Source organism: Vombatus ursinus, unplaced genomic scaffold (genome assembly GCF_900497805.2).
Source record: "Vombatus ursinus unplaced genomic scaffold, bare-nosed wombat genome assembly UNPS02012901.1, whole genome shotgun sequence".
Lineage (NCBI taxonomy): Eukaryota > Metazoa > Chordata > Mammalia > Diprotodontia > Vombatidae > Vombatus > Vombatus ursinus.
Genome location: NW_020952679.1, coordinates 1,039,970 through 1,065,125, shown reverse-complemented (window position 1 = coordinate 1,065,125; position 25,156 = coordinate 1,039,970). Strand labels below are relative to the sequence as shown.

At 40.6% G+C, this 25,156-nt stretch overlaps 1 protein-coding gene across 1 annotated transcript in view; it reads right to left on the bottom strand.

The window, feature by feature from the left end:
* LOC114040262 (aryl hydrocarbon receptor-like) overlaps positions 1 to 25,156 on the bottom strand; it is a 67,560-nt gene that overhangs the window by 13,100 nt on the left and 29,304 nt on the right. Inside the window, exons 4-5 of the mRNA XM_027858300.1 lie at positions 14,483 to 14,572; positions 1,177 to 1,300 (exon numbers count right to left, since the gene is read on the bottom strand). Coding sequence (XP_027714101.1) covers positions 1,177 to 1,300; positions 14,483 to 14,572 — 214 coding nt within the window. The remainder of the gene's footprint in view (positions 1 to 1,176; positions 1,301 to 14,482; positions 14,573 to 25,156) is intronic.

The window sequence follows — 25,156 nt, the reverse complement described above, 5'->3', positions numbered from 1 at the left end:
CAATGAGATGAACACAGTAGGCACTTAGCAGATGCTTGTTGGACTGGGCAGTATCATTTATTTCACCAGCAGATCATCATTTCAGCTAAGTGGGCATAAAACCTATAGGACCACAGTGCTGCTGAATGTTCCCTAAGAATGGTAGTTACATCCTTCTGGAGTAGAGCTTAGGCCCTGGACTCAGGTGGCCACTCTAGCCATGATTCTGATATTAAACAGAGAAGTAATGCTTGGGCAGGTTACTTCTACTTTCTAAGCCCCAGTTTTCCCATCTGTAGATGGGTTGGCTCCTCTACAGAGTATTTGAGGGAACATGGGGATAAGACATAACAGAATGGAAAGGCATGCATAGGTTCACTGTATGACAAGACCATAGATTTGGAGCTGTCAGGATATCAGAAGTTATCTAGTCCAACTTCTTTATTTTGTTACTGATAAAGAAACTGAGGCCCATGGAAGTGAAATGACTTGCTCACCATCTCACAGGTAGTAATTGGCAGAGCTTAGAGATGAACCAGAGCCCAAATCCAGAGCTCTCCCCAATGCACCAATGCCTCCCCCGCAATGCTGATCTGGGATCAGCCCTCCCTGGAGGGCCTGCCACCATTAAGGAAGTCAGGGATCCAGTGGGAAATTGAAGGAAGCAGAGATAATCAGTTTTAATGCTTTACTCACTGAGGTGTTTGGGGGAAAAAGTAAGAGAATGTAGACAAAGTGCTTGGCAAACTTTATAAATCCTTAGAAAAATCAGATCCTCTACACCTACATTGACTGGGTTTCTCTTTTCATTGGCCCTTTAAGAAACAGACGTTCAACCAATGACAGAAACAGGCAGTGTCTATGTCAGTCAATAAACATTTATTAAGCACCTACTGTGTACCAAGCCCTGTGATAAACATTGGGAAAACAACGAAAGGCAAAAGACAAGTGTCTTCCCTCAAAGACCTCGTAGTCTAATGGGGAAGATATAGACAGGGTAGATTGAAGGTAGTATCAGAGGGAAGGCATGTATAAAATGAGGGGGCAGGACAAAATGACCCCAAATTCCCTTCCAGCTTTAGATGTAATCGTCTGTGAGGGAATGGTATTCTAGAGCCTCACATATCCCAACCCAATAAGACAAATGACCTCCAAAGAAAATGTTCCCCAAGTTAGTGCAGCTGCCCTTGCACCTACCAGAGCATGCCTGATCACTTTCAGGTTTGGGAGTTGATGTTAGCCTCCAGTGAAGATTGCGCCTGAATTCTGGTTGGTCTTCTGTGTGGATCAACTCAAAGACACTCTGATGTAAAACATCTGTCTGGCAAGGAAAACAAATGCACAGTAGGGTCAGAATGTGTCCACCAAGTCTTGAGCAAAGTCATTGGGGTGGGTGGGTTGACATTCATTTGTTGAATTTATACATGAAATATCCCCACCCAAAGGCTCCAAACTACCCCTCATAACCTTCACACCAGCTTCTGAGTTTAAGAGTGTTTGGAGGTATATAACTTTCCAGACATTCCAAGAAGAAGACCCCAAGCATCAAGAAAGATGGCCCCTGTTCACTGTCTTTGCCATCTTGTCCTGGTCTATTCCTCCATCTGAAATGTGGAGGGAGTGGGCTTGGCAAGCTTCCAGTGGATCACCTGGAGACCCCAGCCCTCACCTGGTCCAGCTGTCTGGCCAACAGACTTTGTTTCAGATAGACAAGGTGGAGGGAGCCTCTAGCATTCCTTCTAACTCTCCCACCTGCTTCAATGGAGAGTCACAAGCCCCCAAATCCTCCTGGAAGCTCTTGGCTTGTGAAATGTAAATAGAGTTTGAGATGCCCAAGGGCCATCTCGCAGACATTTAACCAGAATTCACAAACCATTCCCATGCCTTTGATCTCTCAGTTTCTATTCTTTTATTAAAAAGGGAGAAGACCCCTCATCAGGAGGGATCATCCATGGCCAGCTGGATGTTTGAGCAGCTGTGTGATGAAAACACTGCATGGCATGTTCTAATTCGGAGGGATTATTTGGAGGCAGCTCAATGTGGAGGAAGGCTTTGTAAACACGTCAAAAGAGAACACATAATTCAACTCAGTTGCTTTCAATAATGAAGAGGAGTTAAGGGAGGTCAACTTCAAATGGGAGAGATTAACTAGCCCCCATCTTAGAACACAAAGCACACTTTGAAGAATTCCGGAGTATGTATATTAAGAAAAAACAGGAACTTCAGACTTTAAACACACACACACACACACACACTCACACACACACACACTCAGAAGTTAGCTTAGTAGGATTATATACTCACCCATGAAAGGATCAAAATAAGGAACAGTTTTCTTTCTTATGTTTTAAAAAATGAGGTCTCTTTTATGCAGTTGTTTCAATATAAATCTAGTCATTTTCTGGATAGCAGGATTCGAACTCAAGAACCCTGGGCTTAGAGTCTGGAAGCTTGAGTTAGAGTCTCACCTCAGCCACTTACTAGCTATGTTACCATGGGCATGACACTTAACCTTCTGTGCCTCAGTTTCCTTGTTTATAAAATGGGAATGCAATCCCTGTAATAACCCACAGGGTTGTGGTCAGGGAAAAATGAGAGAATTGTCAAATAAAGTCAGCTCTTATTTAATGCCTTCCATGAAAGTGATCATGGGAGATTTGGATAAGCTAATGAGATGATTGGTAAACAGTGGTTAGCATCATCTTCTGTTTGGTTAAGGGATCTGTGTTCTGCAGTACTCATTCATTCAGCAGATTCATTAAATCCTTCTGAGCTTGAAGAATGGATCAAGGTGCTGGGCATACAAAGATGAAAAATCACTTGCCTAAGAGCTTGGGAGGTGGACAGAGGATCGTGGGGAGATGGGATCCAGAAGATTCTATTCTCTGTGATCCATCCTTCCCAAAGCTACCAAAATAGTCTCCCTAAAGTCTAGGTTGGAGCACAGGAAGCTTTTTCATTAAATCTCTATTGCTACTAGGGTCAACTACAGGCTCAGCTTGGAATTCAGAGCCCTACACAACTGAATTCCAGATGGCATCTCTAGCCTTTCTTCATGTTCGTGATTCCTCTTTACTCAAAGTTCCAGAACAACTGACCACTTTCTATCGCCAGAACTCTGCATCCCCACCCCTACCCCACCTATTCCTGGGTGTCATTGCACAAATTATCCTTCATACTAGGAATGCCCTCCTCTGCCTCCACCTCTTGGAAGCTTGCTTCCTTCGAGATTGACCTTGGATGCTACCTCCTTCTGGAAGTCTTTTCTGAACACACACACACACACACACACACACACACACACACACACACACACACTTTTGTAAATATGGCATGCCCCCTCAATCAGATGGTTTAAACCTTTACAGGGGGAATCATTCCCCCCCACACCCCACCCCCGTTGCAGTCTACTGTTGAAGTTTATGGATTCCCTTCTGGGAATGCTGTTTTTAAATGCAAAAAAAAAAAAAAAACATTAAAAGAAATCAAATGTACTGAAATACTTATCATAACATTTTTCCATTCAAGTTCATGGAGCCCCTGAAATCTCTCCATGCACCACCAGACCCCAGATTAAGAACTTCTGTTCTGGAAGTAGATCAACTCCTGGAAAGTGGATCTTAATTCATGGTCTTGGAATCCTTAGCACTTAGCACAGTATGTTAGCACTCAATACAGCCCTCCTGAAGAGGTCATTGAGGAGCTCAACATAACCTTCCAGAACAGGTCCAGAAAACACTGGGAGCTTTGCCAAAGTGCTTTACATTCATTCAATTAACCCTGGGAGACAAATGCTACAAGAATTATCACTTCCATTTTATAGACTAGAAAATGACAGTACATGGAGGTCAAGTAGCCTGCTCAGGGTCACACAGTAACTTTTTGAGATGGATTTGAACCCAGATCTTCCTACTGCCCAGCACAGCTCTCTATTCATTGCAACATATTGTCTGTAACAGAGGGGTCCAAGTTCTGCTTAAAATCAATCTGTCAGGATGCTGGGATTAGGGAAAGGGAGGTGGGAGTGGTTGTCTAAAGAAGAGTTTTGTTTGACTTTATTTGGAAGCTTTCCTTTTCTGTATGTGTGGATTGTCTCTACCCAACAACTTTGCCACAGAAGCAACTTAGGTCACTGTTTTCCTAGGGAAGAGTTCAGGTGCTCAGGTCTAGACAGAAGAAAGAACAAGACTGAGGACATGCCTGTGTGTGACCAAATAGCCAGAAGAAAGCTGAAAACCAGTAAGTTATCCAGATGTTTCCTAATAGCCTGATTTTGGTCACACACAGTCATTTAACTGACATGCTCAATTTTCCTCCAGGGATTTGGTGTCATGGAGGCTATGCTAAGGGCTGGGCCCACAAATAGACAAGGGAGACAGTCTCTGTCCTTAAGCAATTCGCATACTAATATGGGATAGAGCCCATATAGGAGAGTTCAGACACAAAGGCCATTAGGCCTTACTATGTAGTGACAAAGCAGATAACATTGGCCAGGCATCTGGAGAGCACAGTGGAAGGCAGGGGGCATGGTCAAGTCCAAAGTCCCTCCATTTTACCAGAAGGATTGGAGTTGGTGATGATTTCTGCTCATTAAATGTGTGTGAATAGTGGGCCTGTGCCCCCCCCTTTGAAGAAAGGGAGATCATGGTAGGATCTAGAAGGTCAAGGGGTTGGGTTGGGACCACTGAATTCCATCCCAGTGTGAGCAGCTTCATTCTCCACAGTACTTAGCCATGAAAGGTTGAGCCATGACTGGGCAAGTGATGATGTCTCTCTACCAGTCCTTGAGCATACCTAAGGTACATATTTCCAGATTTGGGTGAAGATGAGGGGGTAATCTGGAATCTAAGTGTTCTCTTTGCACTGGGGTTTCTAGTTCATTTTGCTTATTACCTGTACTTTGTACATTTATTCAGAGACACTTGGGCCTATAGGTTTTCCTTGCTTCCTCTCACCATTGATATACTCTCCTGGAAATGATTGGATCTGTTATATTCCTCTTCCTCTGTTGTGCCTTCTATTCTCCATGGTAACTGATTACATATCTATCTATGTGGGCAGTTTTCTCCCTCTAGCCTCCATTTTCAAATTAAAACCTCCTTGACTTAACTCATAGCAATTCAGATTAGTATATTTTTTGCTGAAAATGGAAAATGATAAATGTTGGAGAAGATGTGTGAAAACTGGAACACTAATGCCTTGGTGGTGGAGTTGTGAACTTATCCAACCATTCTAGAGAGCAATTTGGAACTATGCCCAAAGGGCTAAAAAAAACTGTACCTACTCTTTGGTCCACCAATACCACTACTTGGTCTGTATCCCAAAGAGATCATAGAAAAGGGAAAAGGACCCATTTATACAACAATATTTATAACAGCTCTTTCTGTGTTGGCAAAGAATTGGAAATTGAGGGGATGCCCATCAATTGGAAATTGAGGTGATGCCCATCAATTGGGGAATGAAGAAGTTGTGGTATATGAACATAATGGAATACTATTATTCCATAAGAAATAATGAGCAGGCAGATTTCAGAAAAACCTATAAGACTTACATGAACCGATGCTGAGTGAAATGAACAGAACCAGGAAAACATTGTATACAGTAACAGCAACATTGTGCAATGATTAACTTTGGTAGATTTAGCTCTTCTCAGTAATGCAATAATCTAAGAAAATTCCAAAAGACTCATGATGGAAAATGCGATCCACACCCAGAGAAAGAACTATGGAGTCTGAATGCAGATTGAAGCATACTATTTTCTCTCTTTTTTTTTTGTTTGTTCTTTTTTCCTTTCTTGTGGCTTTTCCCTTTTGTTCTGATTCTTCTTTCACAAAATGACTGACGTGGAAGTATGTTTAAAATTATTGTACATGTGGAGCCTATATCAGACTATTTGCTGTCTTGGGGAGCAGGGAAGGTAAGGAGAAAAAAATCTGGAACTCTGAATCTTATAAAAGTGAATGGTGAAAACTATCAACTATTGGAAAAAAATAAAATACTATGAAGTAGGAAAAATATTTTTTTTTGCTTCTTCTTGTTGGGTGAACTGTGTCCCCAGACAGAAGCTCAACATTCCAATAGTTTAAACTATGGCCCAGAAATCTAAATGCTACTCTGAGAATCCACTGTCTTAACCAGCTGTTTGCATTCTAAATCTACCTGTCTTTTAAAGCCCCTGCCTTTGACCAGTAGTGCAGATGAAAATGCCACTCATGAATCCAAACTTTTTAGTTTCTTTTCCAGAATTTCATAAGCCCAAGACATACTTTAAAGCTCCTTCTATTTTGTCTTTTTAATTTTTTTCTTTTTTTTTACATTTAATGTTTTTATTTTTAGTTTATGAAATAATGCAAACATTTCCATAACATAGTAGAATAAAAAAGATGATTGCATGTGAAACTGCAAATCTATTACGTACAGCTTGCTATATCTTTTTAAAATTAATTTATTTATTTTTAGTTTTCAACATTCACTTCCACAAGATTTTGAGTTCCAAATTTTCTCCCCATCTCATCCTTCCCCCCCACCCCAAGATGGTATGCATTTTGAATACCCCTTCTCCTAATCTGCCTTCCCTTCTGTCTCTCCCCCACTTCTCTTATCCCCTTCCCCTTCAATTTTCCTGTAGGGCAGAATAGATTTCTATACCCCATTTCCTGTATATCTTATTTTCAAGTTCCATGTGAAAACAACTTTTTAACTTTTGTTTTTAAAATTTTGGGTTCCAAATTTTCTCCCTTCCTCCCTCCCCACCCACCCTCATTAAGAAGGCAAACAATTCCATACAGGTTATACATGTGCAGTCATGCAAAACACTGCCATAGTAGTCATGTTGTGGGAAACTAAGTGTATTTGCCTTCATCCTATCCCACCCCCCATTTATTCTATTCTCTCTTTTGACTCTGTCTCTCCTTAGAAATGTTTGCTTCTGATTGCCCGCTCCTCTAATCTCCCCATCCCTCTATCATCCTCCTGCTTGCTTGTCCCCTTCCCCCCTATTTTCCTGTAGGGTAAGATAGATTTCCATAGCCAATTGAGTGTGTATATTATTCCCTCCTTAAGCCAAATCCAATGAGAATAAAATTCACTCATTCCCGCTCTCCTTCCCCCATTTTCCCCCCACTGTAAAAGCCTTTTTTTGTCTGTTTCATATGAGATACTTTACCCATTCTACCTCTCCCTTTCTCCTTCTCTTCGCATAATTCTCTCTCACCCCTTAATTTTGCTCTCCAGATATCACCTCTTCATCTTCAACTCACCCTGTGCCCTCTATCTATCTATCTATCTATCTATCTATCTATCTATCTATCTGTACATACATATAATTTTTTTCTTCCAACTACCCTAATACTGACAAAGGTCTCATGAGTTACAAATATCATCTTTCCATGCAGGAATGTAAACAGTTCAATCTTAATAAGTTTTCTTATTAAGATTTCTCTTTCCTGTTTACCTCTTCATGCTTCTCTTGAGTCTTGTATTTAAAAGTCAAATTTTCTATTCAGCTCTGGTCTTTTCATCAAGAATGCTTGAAAGTCCTCCACTTCACTGAATATCCATTTTTTTCCCTGCAGGATTATACTCAGTTTTGCTGGGTAGGTGATTCTTGGTTGTAATCCTATTTCCTTTGACCTCCAGAATATTATATTTCAAGTCCTCTGGGCCCTTAATGTAGAAGCTGCTAAATTTTGTGTTTTCACAATACTTGAATTGTTTCTCTCTGGCTGCTTGCAATATTTTCTCCTTGACCTGGGAACTCTGGAATTTGGCTACAATATTCCTAGGAATTTTCCTTTGGGGATCTCTTTCAGGAGGATATCTCTGTATTCTTCCAATTTCTATTTTGCCCTCTGGATCTAAAATATCAGGGCAGTTTTCCTTGATAATTTCTTGAAAGATGATGTCTAGGTTCTTTTTTTGATCATGGCTTTCAGATAATCCGATAATTTTTAAATTATCCCTCCTGGATCTATTTTCCAGGTCAGTTGTTTTTCCAATGAGATATTTCACATTGTTTTCTATTTGTTCATTCTTTTGAATTTATTTTACAACATCTTGATTTCTAATAAAGTCACTAGCTTCTGATTGCTCCATTCTAATTTTTAAAGATGTATTTTCTTCAGTAAGCTTTTGGACTTCCTTTTCCATTTGGCCAATTTTGATTTTTAAGGCATTCTTCTCCTCATTGGCTTTTTGGATCTCTTTCATCATTTGGGTTAGGTTATTTTTTAAGGTGTTATTTTCTTCATTATTTTTTGGGGTGTCTTTTAGCAAAGCTGCTGACTTGTTTTTCATGATTTTCTTGAATCACTCTCAGTTTTTCCTTTACTTTTCCTACTTGCTTCTCAAAATCCTTTTTGAGCTCTTCCATGGCCTAGGACCAATTCATATTTTTCTTGGAGGCTTTGGATGTAGGAGCTTTGACTTTGTTGTCTTCTTCTGGTTGTATGTTTTGATCTTCTTTGTCACCAAAGTAAGATTCTATGGTCTGACTCTTTGTGCTGCTTGTTCATGATCCCAGTCAATTACTTGAGTTTTAAACTCTTTATTAAGGTAGGAGTCTGCTTCCAGTGTGCAGAATGTACTGTCCCAAGCTTCAGGGGTTTTGTGCAGCTGTTTTCAGAGATACTTCTGGGGACCTGTAAATTTTCAGTTTTTCCAAGGTGGTATGATCAAGGGTGAGGTGTTTACTCCTTTCCTGGCCTGTGCTCTGGTCTATGAGTGACCACAAGCACTCTTTTTCTGTCTTGGAACTGTGAAGAGGATTCTCTCTCCACAGCCCCTACAAGCTCCACCACACCAGTGCTCCTCCTCACCCCAGGACCACCACCCAGAACTGTGACCCAGATCTAAGCACAGGCAAAACAAGAAAAACCTGCCTCAGCACCAGCAGAGAGATTCCTGCAGTCCCCCTCTGATCAGCCACTTGATTCCCCCTCAGTCTGTGGGCCAGAAGTTCAGGAAGCAGTTGTTACCCCAGGGCCATGCTCGGGGACTTGACTGGGACCCCGCACTTCTCTCTCACCATAGACACAGACTTTTCCTACTGACCTTCTAATTTGTCTTTGGCATTCGTGGGTTGAGAGGTCTGGAAACTGCCACAGCTGCCCATGATTCAGTCCTCTGAGGCTTGCTCCAGGTTCACTGAGGCCTGGTCTTTCCCTGCATGCCCATGCCAAACTGCATTTCTCTCCCAGCTGGCACAATAGACCTTTCCAATCAAGCATGCAGCTTGTCTTAGGCTGGAAATTTGTTTCACTCTGTCTTTTTGTGGGTTCTACTGCTTTAGAATTTGTTTAGAGCCATTTTTTACAGGTATTTAGAGGAGTTTGGGGGAGAGCTCAAGCAAGTCACTGCTTTTCCTCTGCCATCTTGGCTCTGCCCCTTTAAGGCTCCTCCTAGATAGATCATTTCCACATGAATCACCATGCAGTGGTCATCAAGTTTGAGCAGCTTAAGTGGGCTCTCTGTCACCTCCTTGACAAACCCCAAGAAGACAGATTACCTCTCTCTTCTTCCTATCAGTCCAACCAAAGGCTTCCTTGGTGTCCTTGAGCAGGGAGCCCTCAGTGACCAGTATTTGTTTCGTCTCTTTCAGACCCTCCCTGAATGATCTCACCCAATGGTAACTGACTAAGAAGATGATGTCAAGGAACTCTCAATTCTGGGAAGCCTGGGAAGCTACCTTCTATGGCAGGAAACCAAGGGTGTGCACCCCATTTTTTAATTCCTTTGGAGAATGGTCTCTGAAGGTTCCACAGTTTCGTCTGCCTAGAGTATGTGGGGGAGGGTGGATAGGGATGAAGCAGCTGCTAGGAAAAATGCCAATGAACAAAAGATGTGTCCTGACTGGTGTGCCATTTCACTTGATGTTTCAGCCCAGTTTGATGATGCCAATGTAAAGGAGTGGTCTTCAAAAGCCCAAGACCTAATCACAGAAAGGGGACTGATAGGTGAGATTTCAAACTAACTATAAAAATATGATCATGGAAGTGATCCACTTGCAAGGTGTGACCAAGCTCCTAAATTAGAAAGTGAATAGTACCATAGGATGAACAACAAAATGCCATATCATCTGGGTGATCTTCAAGTCAATTTGGTCAATCTAGGCCAGGGTCAGACTCCAAAAGGAACTCAGATCCTAATCAGACATATACAAGCCATGAACTACGCACAACTGGAAAAGGGGAGGTTATAAGCAATCACATGAAAAGGGAAAGGCAGCATGGGCAGAGCCATTTGCCTAAAAGAAAGGGGCCAGGACTCTGGTAGTAAGGCTGGGACTAGTAAAGGCCTGAGGTTAACACAATTTATAAAGACAAAGTAAACATTTAAAATAAAGAAACATAAATGGACTTTGTCTTTATAGATTATGTTAGCCTCAGGCCTTTAGTGGTCTGGATGTATTTATTTGAAATGCAGTAGGGAAGAAGAAATTGAGAGGCCAGGCATCTCCAGAGAAGAGGAAGAGTTGGCTCAAACACCAAGGTTTTTTTGCAAGTCACACTGTCTCTGGAAGGGAGCCTCAGAGCTTAAAAAAAGGATAGAATTGCAGATCCTTTAATGAAACTTCCCAGAAGAGAGAAGGAAGGCTCCTGAGGCAATCAGTCAGTAGTAGAATGAAGGGGGCCAATCGGAGTGATTGACCAGTGCAGCTCACCACTCTGATCTCCTGCTCCTCGGATTCTAGTTTGGCAGAGAACAGTTTCAACTTCTTCCTGGACTGTTGCAGCTCAGTAGCACTTATGCTGGTGTTGAGGAGGCCATTCCTTAAATGCACTATTGTTTGTCATCCTCAGTAAAGAATATTGTTTTGATGAATGCTTAATAGGTACATGGCACAATAGGTCCAGACATTACATGTAGGGGGGCAGAGTCAAGATGGCAGAGGAAAAGCAGTGACTTGCTTGAGCTCTCCTCCAAACTTCTCCAAATACCTGTAAAAATGATTCTAAACAAATTCTAAAGCAGCAGAACCCACAAAAAGACAGAGTGAAACAAATTTCCAGCCCAAGATAATCTGGATAGTTGATTGGAAAGATCTATCATGCCTGGCAGGGAGAGAAGCGCAGTGTGGCATGGCGTGGGCATGCCTGCTCTAGTGAATCTAGAGCAGGCCTCAGAGGACTGAATCACAGGCAACTGTGGCAGTTTCCAGACCTCTGAACCCACGAAAGCCAAAGACAACTTAGAAGGTCAGTGGGAAAAGTCTGCATCTGCAGTGGTGACAGAGAAGCACAGGGTCCTAGTACCATTCCCTGAGCTTGGCCCCAGGGCAGCAGCTGCCTCCTGAGCTTCCAGCCCACAGACTGAGGGGGAATTGAGTGGCTGATCAGAGAGGGATTGCAGGGATCTCTCTGCTGGTGCTGAGGCAGGATTCTCTTGCTTTACCTGTGCTTAGATCTGAGTCACAGTTCTGGGTGTTGGTCCTGGGGTGAGGAGGAGCACTGGTGTGGTGGAGCTTGTAGGGGCTGTGGAGAAAGAATCCTCCTCACAGTTCCAAGACAGAAAAAGAGTGCTTGTGGTCACTTATACACCAGAGCACAGGCCAGGAAAGGAGTAAACACCTCACCTTGATCACACTACCTTGGAAGAACTGAATATTTACAGGTCCCTAGAAGTATCTCTGAAAACAGCCGCACAAAACCCCTGAAGCTTGGGACAGTACATTTTCCACACTGGAAACAGACCTCTACCTTAACAAGGAGTTTATAACTCAAATAATTGACTGGAATCATGAGCAAGCAGCACAAAAAGAGTCAGACTATATTATCTTACTTTGGTGACAAAGAAGATGAAAACATACAACCAGAAGAAGACCACAAAACCAAAGCTCCTACATCCAAAACCTCCAAGAAGAATATGAATTGGTCCCAGGCCATGGAAGAACTCAAAAAGGATTTTGAGAAGCAAGTAAGAGAAGCAGAGGAAAAAAAATGAGAGTGATGCTAAAGGAAACCCCCCCAAAAAATACTGAAGAAAATAACACCTTGGGGCAGCTAGGTGGCACAGTGGATAGAGCACTGGCCCTGAAGTCAGGAGGACCTGGGTTCAAATCTGGCCTCAGACCAAATACTTGACACTTACTAGCTGTGTGACTCTGGGCAAGTCACTTAACCCCAATTGCCTAAAAAAAAAAATGAAAATAACACCTTAAAAAACAGACTAACCCAAATGGCAAAAGAGGTCCAAAAAGTCAATGAGGAGAAGAATGCTTTAAAAAGCAAAATTGGTCAAATGGAAAAAGAAGTCCAAAATCTTACTGAAGAAAATACTTCCTTAAAAATTAGAATAGAGCAATTGGAAGTTAGTGACTTTATGAGGAATCAAGACACTGAAAAACAAATCCAAAAGAATGAAAAATTAGAAAACAATGTGAAATGTCTCATTGGAAAAACAACTGACCTGGAAAATAGGTCCAGGAGAGATAATTTAAAAATTATTGGACTATCTGAAAGCTATGGTCAAAACAAAATACCCTAGACATCATCTTTCAAGAAATTATCAAGAAAAACTGCCCTGATATTTCAGAACCAGAAGGCAAAATAGAAATTGAAAGAATCCAGTGATCTCCTCCTGAAAGAGATCCCCAAAGGAAAACTCCTAGGAATATTGTAGCCAAATTCCAGAGTTCCCAGGTCAAGGAGAAAATATTACAAGCAGCCAGAAAGAAACAATTCAAGTATTGTGGAAACACAATCAGGATAACACAAGATTTAGCACCTTTTACATTAAGGGACCGCAGGGCATGGAATATATTATTCTAGAGGGCAAAGGAGATAGGACTACCACCAAAAATCACCCACCCAGCAAAACTGAGCAAAATCCTTCAGGACTAAAAATTGACATTCAGTGAAATGAAGGACTTTCAAGCATTCTTGATGAAAAGACCAGAATTGAATAAAAAATTTGACTTTCAAATACAAGACTCAAGTGGAACATGAAGAGGTAAACAGGAAAGAGAAATCATAAGAGACTTATTAAGATTGAACTGTTTACATTCCTGCATGGAAAGATGATATTTGTAACTCATGAGACCTTTGTCATTACTAGGGTAGTTGGAGGGAAGCAATTATATGTATGTATATAGATAGATAGATAGATAGATAGATAGATAGATAGATAGATAGATAGACAGATAGATAAATAGTTGGTTAGCTAGATAGAGGGCACAGGGTGAGTTGAAGGCAAAGGGGTGATATCTGGAGAATAAAATTAAGTGGTGAGAGATGATTATACTGGGAGAAGGAGAAAGGGAGAGGTAGAATGGGAAAAAATAGAAAAGACTCTTACAGTGGAGGGGAAACAGGGGCAGGTGAGAGGGAATGAGTGAATCTTATTCTCATCAGATTTGGCTTAAAGAAGGAATAACATACACACTCAATTGGGTATGGAAATCTATCTTACCCTACAGGAAAATAGGGGGGGAAGAGGAGAAGAGAGCAGAGGGATAATAGAGGGGAGGGCAGATTGGGAGAGGGGGTAATCAGAAGCAAACACTTCTGAGGAGGGACAGGGTCAAAAGAAAGAATAGAATAAATGGGGGGCAGAATAGGATTAAGGGAAATAGATTTAGTTTTTCACAACATGACTACTATGGAAGTGTTTTGCATAACTGCACATGTATAGCCTATATTGAGTTGCTTGCCTTTTCAATGAGGGAGGGTGGGGAGGGAGGAAGGGAGAAAATTTGGAACCCAAAGTTTTAAAAACAACATGTTTTAAAAAAAATTGTTTTCACATGCAACTGGGAAATAAGAAATATGGGAAATGGGGTACAGAAATCTATCCTGCCCTACAGGGAAATAGAAGGGGAAGGGCATGAGAGAAGGAGGGTAGAGACAGAAGGGAGGGCAGACTAGGGGAAGGGGTATTGAGAGTGCATGCCATCTTGGGGTGGGGGGAGGGTCAAGGTGGGGTGAAAATTTGGAACTCAAAATTTTGTGGAAGTGAATATTGAAAACTAAAAATAAATATGTTTATATAAATGTCAAAAAATAAAAAACCAGACATTACATGTACAGTACTGAATGCCTTGAATTCCAGCATGGCCCGTGGGGCCAAAGGCTCTTAGCTTCTCTCTCAGGATGAAATACAAATTGGGAACAAATTGGGAATACAAAATGGGAATAAATATTTCATATGCCACAGGGTGAAGCAGCAAGGTGGCCCAGTGGATAGAGCACTTGGCTACGAATCAAGAAAACTCATCTTCCTGAGTTCAAATCAGATCTCAGACACTTACTAGATGTGACCCTAGGCAAATCACTTAACACTATTTATCTCAGTTTCCTCATCTATAAAATAAGCTGAAGAAGGAAATAGCAAAACTATTACAGTGCCTTTGCCAAGAAAACACCAAATGGTGTCACAAAGAATTGGACATGACTGAAAAATGACTGAACAAAAGTGTCACAGGGTATCTGACCATCCAGAATGCCAGGCATTGAGGGAGAAATACAACCAAAGCTTATACCAAGGTTTCAGTAAGAGGCATACTAACCTGATGAAATCCCAGATAGTCCTGAATGGTATGAGAGGAGTAAAAGATCAACCCCTCAGAGGTGACCACCAGCACAAAACCATTCAGGGCCTGAAGGAGAAAAATAAGAGATAAACAAAGTCAGGATCATCTTTTCTCTCTTCCTCTTATCTCTGGAGTCATACAATCAAGCAACAAGCATTTATTAAGCACCTACTGTTTGCCAGGCATTGTGCTAGTCTCTGAGGACACCAAGACAGGAAAGAAAGAAGGTAACAGCATTTTCTTAGTTGATAGAGGCAGTGTGGCTTTTCCCATGCTTTCTCTGGATATAATTCAAAGGAATCATCGAATTTTAGAACTGAAAGGAATAATCTAGTCTGTCCCCTGAATTTTAAAGATGAAATGCCTGGCACCCAGAGGTAAAGTGAAGTAAAATTATTAAGGGCTCCCATTAACTTAGCATCGGAGTCAGGCTTCCAACCCAGAGCTCCCAAATGCTTCCAAGTTTAGCTCCCTTCCCATGGCATCACCCAGACATTGCAGGGAGGCTTCCAGCATGTTGGAGAGATAATCTATGGAGAACTGATATGAGGACAGGGAGACAGATTGCATAGATTGAGAAAAGGAGGATGAGTCAGAATTTGTCCTGATAGAAAGAGTATTCAAAGGGGTGAGATCATAGTGTCCATTGAAATACTGAAATATATGTTAGAGGTAAAGGAAAAACTATGAGCAAATTTATTAAGGGGAGTCCTGCTTGCAATTCCATTTGAGCCAATGGATATTTATCAACAACTGTAATAGCAATGATGATGATGATGAGGATGATGGGGATGATGATGATGATGATAGCTAGCATTTACATAGTACCTTAAAGTTTGTTAAGTGCTTTGAAAATATCAACTGTTTTTTTTTTAAAATCAGTATAAGTAAAGTTTTCTACTTGGGTTTAAATAGTCAACAATACAGATGAAGGATGGGTGATCTATAGGCTAGAAAAATCTGGGAATTTTAAGAAACTGAAAATTCAGGATGAGTCAGCAGTATGATATGGTAGTCTAAGGAAGGAAGGAAGGAAATGAGCATTTATTAAATACCTACTATGTGCCAGGCACTGTGCTAAGTGCTTTACAAATATTCTCTCAGATGATACAGTTCTGAACATGTTAGAGTAACTTAGGAAGAAGTCGCTTCACTTCTATGAATGAATGAGGCATTTATTAAGATCTTATTATATACAAAACACTGCACTTTTCGGGGTCTTATCTATTGAATGTGGGAATTATATTAGATGATTCCCTAAGGTGCTTCACAGACCTTTGAAGAACAAAAACCCATCTGATTTCAGACTTCATTCAGTCAATCACCAGTCCATCTGACCAGCTGGGCCAACATAAGGCTAGCATACAAAACCCAGAAGAAGAAAGGCTCCTTGACTTGTGTCTAAAGGCTGGACTATTTTTCTGCTATCATTGGCCAGGCTGACTTTGAAGGAAACAAAGAGAGAGAAAGGGAAGTGAGCCTTCTTAATGTACAGCTGGGTGGCCAAGGGTAGCTGGGGTTCTTGGGTAATTTCCTCATCTGAAACAATGGGGATAATAATAGCCATCATTGCTACCTTTAGGGTCCTTGTAAGGCTCAGAGGAGGTGATTTGGCAGCCTCTGATGCATCATGTCAGGCATGGCCATCATTGTGAATTCAAGGGCTATTGTTTTAGGACTAACTTTCTGCAATGTGATTACATCATTCAGATCATTCTATCTCTTCCTTCTCTAAACCACCAATAAAAGTACTGGTCTTCCCTTAAGTTTCGAAATGTCTCTTGCTTTTTGGAATAATGATCTCAGCCACCATGAGTTGTTCTTTTCTTTCTTTCTGGGAGGAGGGACATTTGTATTTGGAAGCATTTTCTCAGGTTCCAAGTCAAAAAATAAAATAAATGATTGATGGTCTTCTGCCACTATGGGGTCTTGGGGCACTTGCTGTCCTGAGCTGTGTCCAGATTGCTCTAGGAGTATATACATGGCATACAGCTACTCTGTTTACTTAACCGCACAGCAGGCAAACAGGCTCTGTGTGTGACATGTGTGAAGGATGCAAAATATGATTTCCTGCTGAGACGATTTTCCATGGATATTTATTCTAGGGTACAAGAAATCATCCAGATTTTCCTCTCACTCACTTAGGATTTTCACACAAAGCCAGTTAGTAAACAACTTATGTTTAACCTACCTTGTACCCTGGCTTTATTAAGGCACTTTTTAATGGGATCCTCCTGCCTCTTCCTGATCTGGAAGGATAACATTATCTCACCTACAGAAGGGGTTCTTAACTTAGAATCCTTGAACTTAAAAAAAAAAGGACAAGTGTATTTCATTATAATTGAAATTAACCTTTTCAGTCTTCTATATTTTACCTAAGGCATTTAAACGCATTCTTCTGAGAAGGGGTCCATAGGCTTCAGCAGCCAAGGGGGGGGGCAGAGAAAAGGTGAAGACTCTGCAAGGCCCCACACTGGTCTTGCACATGTATTTCTCTCAAGAAGTCATAACTTTTTAGGCTACTTCTAGATGGCACTTATTTATCACCCTACTTGGTAGGTACTGATCACTCATTTCAGTTATGGGTAGGAAAATAGTAAAGACAAAAGAAATTCACAATTGCATTATAGTAAATCATATCAACTTCTTCCCTTTGGACTCTCCATACCTTGGACATTCTGGCCTCCATGTGTGGAATGCACTCCCTCTACCTCAAAGAACTCCCAGTATTTGTCAAATGTCATCTCAGGTGCCACCTCCCACGTGGATCCACCCTGATCCACCCAGTTGTTGGTGCTGTCCCCCTCTTAAATTATTTTGTAATTATTTGCCTATTTATTATCCTTCCCCCTCACCTAGAATATAAGCTTCTCAAGGCCAATGAGGTTTCAATCTCATAATCATGTGGCATAGCATCTTGCCCAAAGTAAGTGCTTATTAAATGCATTTTCTGGTCATTTAGTTACCAGAATTCTTAACAAAGAACAGAGTTTCAGTGATTTTCACCTCTTCTTTTTCAGCTCACCCACCCTCTAAGGGAAAGAAAAAAAGGGACTAAAATAGTTGAAATGGAGATGGAGATAGATGTCAGAAATCTAACAAGCATGGAGAAGAAACAAGGGAAATGAAGATAGAAGAGAGCTGGGAATGGATTTCTATTAGAGGAGAATTGAGGAAGCTTCTATTTGCATTTGGGAGCTGGCAAGAAAATGCTTATTAGACACTGAAGGCAAATAACCAAGCCAGACACATGCGGGGGGTGGGGAGGGAACAGTCTTCCTTGAAAGTTAGCTGTCTGCTTAACCTTAAAAATGACTGTATTTATTTGTCTTATATTTATACTTAGATGCTTATTTATGTCCTTGTTGTCTCCCTTATTAGAAGGTAATTTCTTTGTGAGTCCTAAGCATTGTGTCATTTTTTATATTCTTATATCCCTATCACCAGGCAGACAGGTGATGCAATGGATAGAGTGCTGGGTCTGGAGTCAGGAAGACCTGACTTCAAATCCGCATCAGACACTTACTAGCTGTATGACCCAAGGCAAGTCACTTAATGCTGTTTGCCTCAATTTCCTCATGTGTAAAATGAGCTGAAGAATAAAATGGCAGACCACTCCAGTGTCTTTGCCAAGAAAACCCCAAATAGGGTCACAAAGAGTTGGCCATGACTGAAATGAGTAAACAACAAATCCTTAGCATCTCCTACATAATACTTGGTGTTTCATAAATGTGTATTGGTTGCTTTCTTGTTGACCTGCTGGGATCTCCACTTTGGCAAGACACAAAAGGTAAAGGGAATTTTTTTCAGTGACCTACAGAGTATGTTCATGTTTGTGTTTCTGCTAGTGTTAAGTGATAGGTATATAAAAATAAAACATAGAGGAAGGAGTGAATTCCTCTATAGTCTCCAGGTTATCAGAGAGAATGACACATTTCTTGAAAGAAAGGAAAAGGTTATTTAATGGGAAAACAAAGGGGATAAAGATTTTGAGGAGCCTGAGGGAAATTCTATCTTATGTTAAAATGCCTGAGTGTGAGAAAGTGTGAGTCTAAGAAGGAAAGGACTCAACATGCCTTGAAAATCTGTAATAGCCATATAGCCCTGGCATGGCCATCAACCCACTAATACAGGCAGAGTAGCCCATAGGTGTGACATTCCTAACCATGGGTGGCACTAACATCATTCTCTCTCTCTCTCTCTCTCTCTCTCTCTCTCTCTCTCTCTCTCTCTTTCTCTCTTCCATGCTGTACTGGCACACACAGGTCTGGGAATAGGGAATGGAGGTTAGTCTTGGGTGCCACCATAGCATTACAATTTAACTCTTAAGGACCTAGATTTCTGTCTAACCTTAACCCCAGTATGGAATAATACACTCTCTTACTGCTATAGCTCCTGTGCACCTAACAGTGTGCATTCTATTTAAGCAAAATTAGTCACAATGACAACACTGACTCTTAATCATGAAACATTTGCTAAACAAGAAAACAAAAGCAATAGTAATTGGGTCACATTGTCCCACCAATGCAAGGAATGTCCATGGGGAGAGTGAGCATGCATTGAAACCTTCCATGGATTTCTCTAATCCTGTTACGGGACAACTCACAATTCTGGACTTCAAGCCTTGATGCCCTTGGTCTCCTGCTGGTCTAGATTGCTTCTCTGACACTCTTGGATTGCTGAAGCAGTGTCAGACACTTTTAGCACAAAGCCACTCTTAGCAGGGTACTGAGAAAGTGTTAATCTATTTCAGTGAAAAGCAATTCCGTTAAGCCAAAGAACTACAAACTCTTCAGACGTTCTCTTGGGGCTCTGAGAAGTTTCTCTCTCTCAACCTAAAGATGTCTCATTCTGGGCAGTAGAGTCCAATACTGTTAAGCACATGAGAGGTTTCCCATCTCTCAAGATGTAGATGGTGATAAAAGGCAAGAAGCCCAGCAACGTTTCCCCCAGCAACCAGATTCTGATTTCCTCCTATCAGCTTTCAGCAGCTACAAATCTCTCCTCCAGTAAGAGAAGCAGCAGCTAAGTCTATCTAGTTTCAATCAGTATTCTCAGCTGATTCAATCAGGGGATGTCTCTCTTATCTTCTGATGCTTTTATATTACATTCCTTTAAAGCATCAGGTACCATCTTCATCATCAGCTTCTCTCTTCAGATTGAAGCTACTGTATCTTTGGTCCCTAGCTTCTGACTTCTGCACTTAGCCTCTACCTCAAGGCAGGACCTCCTTATATTTGTTAATTCATCTCTAACTGAGGTTGAAAAACCCAAAGTTCACAGTTCTATCACTTGTAATATAAATAATACACAGTTTCCCTATATGTCTTAAGCAGTTCTTTGATTTCTACTTTTTTTTTTCAGATGTAACCTTCAAAACCGTGACAACAGCCTGGTGGACAATGATGCCCTGCAGAAATCCCAGGTTTAATCTGCACCTGTGTCTTTCAGCTGCCTTCAGATAGATCTTCTCCAAACATTTTTATCTGAAGGGCAGTTGATATTGGCATGTTGTGATTGACATTGGTACCCTGAGACCCAAGATCATACAATACTCATCAGATAAAAAGGAGGTGAGTAATGCTGGCTGATAGATGGTGACTGTGCAGAAGAATTACTGACAACAGAGAAAAGAAAGAGTAACAATTGTTATTTTGCTTCTGTTTTCTCTGCTAAAAGGAGTGACCTTTGGAATGGGAAAGAGCATAAAAATGATTAACAGGGAATCAAAATTCCAGATAAAGGAATTCAAGTCACCAGGCCCAGATTCCATAGCTGGCAGCTATAACTGTTGAGTCTTGGGCAGTGATCTTTGCAAAACTGTAGAAAACTAGAACAACATAAAAGGACAAGAGAAAGGCAGACTTTGTCCTGATTTTCAAAAGAAGGAAAAAGTCTGAGGTAAATGGGAAGGTCAAATTAGCTTTTATTTTTGTAACAATTCTGGTATGCATTATTAAAAAGATGATTTGAAAGCACTTAGAAAGAGAAGCAATCATCTCAAAGATGATCTGATCAAGAACAGATGAGGTCAGTCTAATTTGATTTTTTTTTTAAAGCTACACTAGACTGGTCTACCAAGGGATTAGCAGAAGCATAGTATAGCTGGATTTCAACAGAGAATTTGAAAAGTTCTTTCATGCCATCTTTGTGGAAAAGAAGATAAGAAAGGGGCTGGAAGATACAGCAGAATAGTCACATGGTTTCTGATTTAGCTTAATGAGTAAACCAAAAGAATCTCTGTTGCTTTTTATCAGTGACTTGGATAAGGGCATAGCTGCATGCTTATCAAAGTTGCTGAGGAGGGTGAATGCCTTAGATGTGAGAATCAAGTTCCAAAAAGACCTTGAAATGATAAAACAAGGGGATGAGACCAAAAAGATGGCATTTACTGGGATAAATATAAAGTCTATCAGTTGGGTTCAAATAATCAACTCTACAAGTAAAGAGTGATGGATCCAGCCTCAGACCAAACACTTGACATGTACTAGCTGTGTGACTTTGGGCAAGTCACTTAACCCTGATTGCCTCACTTAAAAAAAAAAGTGATGGAGACATTGGTAAGTAAAAGTTCCAGTGAAACACATGGGGATTTTCAAAGACTACAAGGTCAAAATGAAGCAACAGTGTGAAATAACCATCCCTAAATGAGTAGGTTTCCTTATGAGGTGGTGGACTCCTCCTCCAGACTGGATATTGTCAATGTTCCAAAGGTCAGAGGTATAGCTACGGTCTGGCTCTAGATGAACTTGAGAATCCCTTCCAATTCCCAGATTCTGTAAAAAAAAAAGTGAACTCCAGGGAAATATTGGAGGGTCAATATAATTATGACCCTGTATAACTAGACCAGGGGTGGGAACCTGTGGCCTCAAGGTCATTTGTGGCCCTCTAGGTCCTCAAGTGCAGTCCTTCAATGAGTTTGGATTTGGTCAAAAGGCTGCACTTGAGGACCTAGAGGGCCACATGTGGCCTCAAGGCCACAGATTCTCCAGCCCTGAACTAGACCCAAATTAAGGGAGAATTAACTACTGAAGGAAAGTAATTCATTTTTCTTCATTCGTGAATACAATAATCGCCTGGAGGCTATTTGATCAGGCATTCATTCCTCATTTAGCAGACAAGTCAAATAGCTTCCTCAGACAAAGTCAGGGTTAGGACAGAGATAAAACAGAGAAGTTTTTACTTTTCACTCCTATCCTTGGCCCCCAGAACCATGAGGACTCCTCTAAGTGGATCTCTAATCAGAAAGTTTATGTTTTGGAGAAAAGACACAAACAACCTGGAAACAGGGGCTATCTGCCAACACTACAACAGCAAGTGTAGAAAAAACATGAGATTGAGAAGAAGAAAATCTGAGTCCAAATCCCAACCCCACCTCTTGGAAAAATGTGTGACCTGGGACAAGTCAATCCACTTCTCTAAACCTTACCTGTGAAACAAGGGGGCTGGGTCATTTGATCTCTAAGATCCCCTCCAGCTTCCCATCCGAAATGCTAGAATATCTTCTTTTGGTTTCAGCTGCCCTGGACAATGTTTATAATAGTTATAGATTTTATATTTTCTTTGTATCCCCAGAACTCATGCCTTGAACTTAGTAAGCAATTAATAAATACTTATTAGCTTAAATATCAGCTTAATTGATTAAATAATCTAATTGCATTTCACCAAAACATATTTGTTCTATTCCCTCACTTCTCTAACACACACACACACACACACATACACACACACACACACACACACACACACACACACACACACACACCAACTCTGCTGATAAAGTACAGCCCTCCCATCACTCGAGCTAAAAACATTGGCTCCATGACTTTCACTGCTAATGGCAATTTGAAACCTTGACATCCAACCCCAGCCCACTTTCCCCAACTCACTAATGTAGAGACATGTCGGAAGTCATTAGGGTCTGGTGCGCACATTGCACCAAGCTCAGCTATTGCTGCTCATCACTCCTTTTCATTGCCCAGGTCTGCAGTTTTTCCCTTTCACTTTCCTTTATTCTGGATACAAATGGTCTTTCTTTTCCCTGAGAAGGACCCAGTGGGTGGGAATTTACTCCAGAGGTTAATTAGTGGCCCCAGTGCCTGACCTTCAGCCCATCATGCTGATTGTCAGCAGAAATGTCAGTGGCCAGATCTCAATAAGCCCTTCACTGAGGTCGGATTATTTTTCCTGAGTTAGCAATAAAGACTGATTATAAGTTATAAGAGCAGAGATTAGAGCTCAGGGACCATCTATCTCAATCTCCTGGTTTTTTCATATAAGGGATCTGAGGCCAGGGATGTGAAGTGATTTGCCCAAGGTCACCAAGGTAATGAGGAGCAGAGACAGAATTCAAACTCAGGTCCCATAACTCCAGGATGAGTGTTCTTTCCATTGTGCCACAACTGAACAGAATCCATATAAAATTGTTTTTTAGTGATGTATGCTAAAGTGATTTTTTTTTGCTTCATATTGACCTGTGACTTCATTGTGGCCTTCTAGGTCCTTGGGCGTGTTCTTTTGACTAAGTCCAAGTTTTACAGAACAAATCCTTTTATTAAGGATTTAATACATCCTTCAGTCAACGGGCCACACTTGAGAACCTAGCGGGTCACATGGGGCCTTGAGGTCGCAGGTTCCCTACCCCTAGCTTGGGCATTCCTGGTGATGAAATTCCATCTATCATCAATCCAAGTGACAAACTTTCACACAACTTTATCCTAGAGAATTGGCAGCAGTATTGGGAGGGTACATGAACTACTTGGAGTTACACAGCTAGTATGTGGCAGAGTAGGATTTGAACCCAGATCTTCCTGACTCTGAGGAGTACTCTCTGTTCAATATGTTATTTTTTTCCATGATAACAAATGATAAATAATACATCCACACACTGTAGATCCATGGATAGGTCACTGAGTAAGTCAATTAAAAAGTAAAACTATAGTTCATTTTGAAAGGGTCTGACTTGATAGAATCACAGAATTTCCAAGTTGAAAAGGAACTCCAAGGTCACTTTGTCTTATCTATCCCAGAACTGAAATCCTCCCTACACCATCCCCATAAAGAGTCACCCAGCCCTTACTCCAAAGCCACCAGTGTTAGCCACTGTCCTTGTTTAAACCCTCATCATTTCCTCTCTGAAATCTTGAAGGCAAGAAATTTTCCCTTATATATTTGTGTCCTCAGCATCTAACATAGTACCTGGCACATAGTAGCTCCATAATAAATACTTGTTGAATGAATGAACAAATGTATAGATGATTGAATGGATAAATGGATGCAAAGCACATGGTTATGGTCCCTGGGTGGGCCAATTCTAGTGAAATCAAGGAGAAGCTTGAGATCAAACAGACTGAAATGTGAGGGGTACTAAATAAATAAATGAGCAGATAGATAAAAGATAGATCAATAGATGGATCAATAGATAGATAGATGATAGATAGATAAATAGATAGACAGGTAGACAGACAGACATCTTGGCCAGAAGTTTCCTATTAATAGGCTGTCCTGGCTTCCTCATTCATGGGTGCTAACTAATAATAAATGTCCTAAAAGTTCCAAACAAAATGCTATACCCTTTGTTATATAGATATACATATATATATATATATATATATACTCCAATGATGTCAATGACAAAAAGAAAAACCTCACATGCCCCAAAAATCTTTATAGTAGCATTGTTTTGTAATAGCAAAGAGTTGGAGACAAAGTAGATGTCCATTGATTGCGGAATGGATAAACAAATTGTGGTATGTGGCTATAATGGAATATTACTAGACTATAAGATATGATTAATGTGATAAAAAATAGAAAAACATGGGAAGAATTATGTGAACTGATACAAAATAAGTAGAATGAGCTAAACAACATAAAGATAGAGATAGGTATTTATCTCTATCTATAGCTATAGATAGACACAGATATATAGATATAGACTATAACATAACCTGAATGCTATGAAATTGCAGGTAGGTAGCACAGTGCATAGAGCTGGGCCTGGAGTCAGGAAGACTCATCATCATGAGTTCAGATTTGTCCTCAGACACTTCCTAGCTATGGGACCTTGGGGAAGTCACTTAACCCTATTTGCCTCAGTTTTCTTGTCTGTAAATGAGCTGGAGAAGGAAATGGCAAATTACTCCATTATCTTTGCCAAGAAAATCCCAAATGGAGTCACAAAGAGTTGAACATGACTGAAATAAACAACAATGAAATTATATAAAAAATATGAAATTATAATGACCAAGTTTGACCCCAAAGAAGAAATATGAGAAGGCATGTCTTTGAAGAGATGGTAGGCTACAAATATGGAACACTATGGATAATGTCAACCTTTTTGCAATGATTCATTTTGCTGATATATTTTTTTTCTTTTTTAATCTCTGCTTTAATATATGGCTCTCTGGGCAGGAGAGGGATATATTGGAAAATGTAGATGATAAAAAAAACAACAGCTATTAGTCAAAATTTTTTAAAAACAAGCTTAAACAGATTTGAGGATATGATAAGCTAGTCAGAATGCTTTGGAACAGTAGCTTAGGTTGTGACTCAACCCCACCCACCTCCTTTCTTTGCCCAAACATACTTAATCTAACAGTTGTTTAGAAGAAGAAGAAGAAGAAGAAGAAGAAGAAGAAGAAGAAGAAGAAG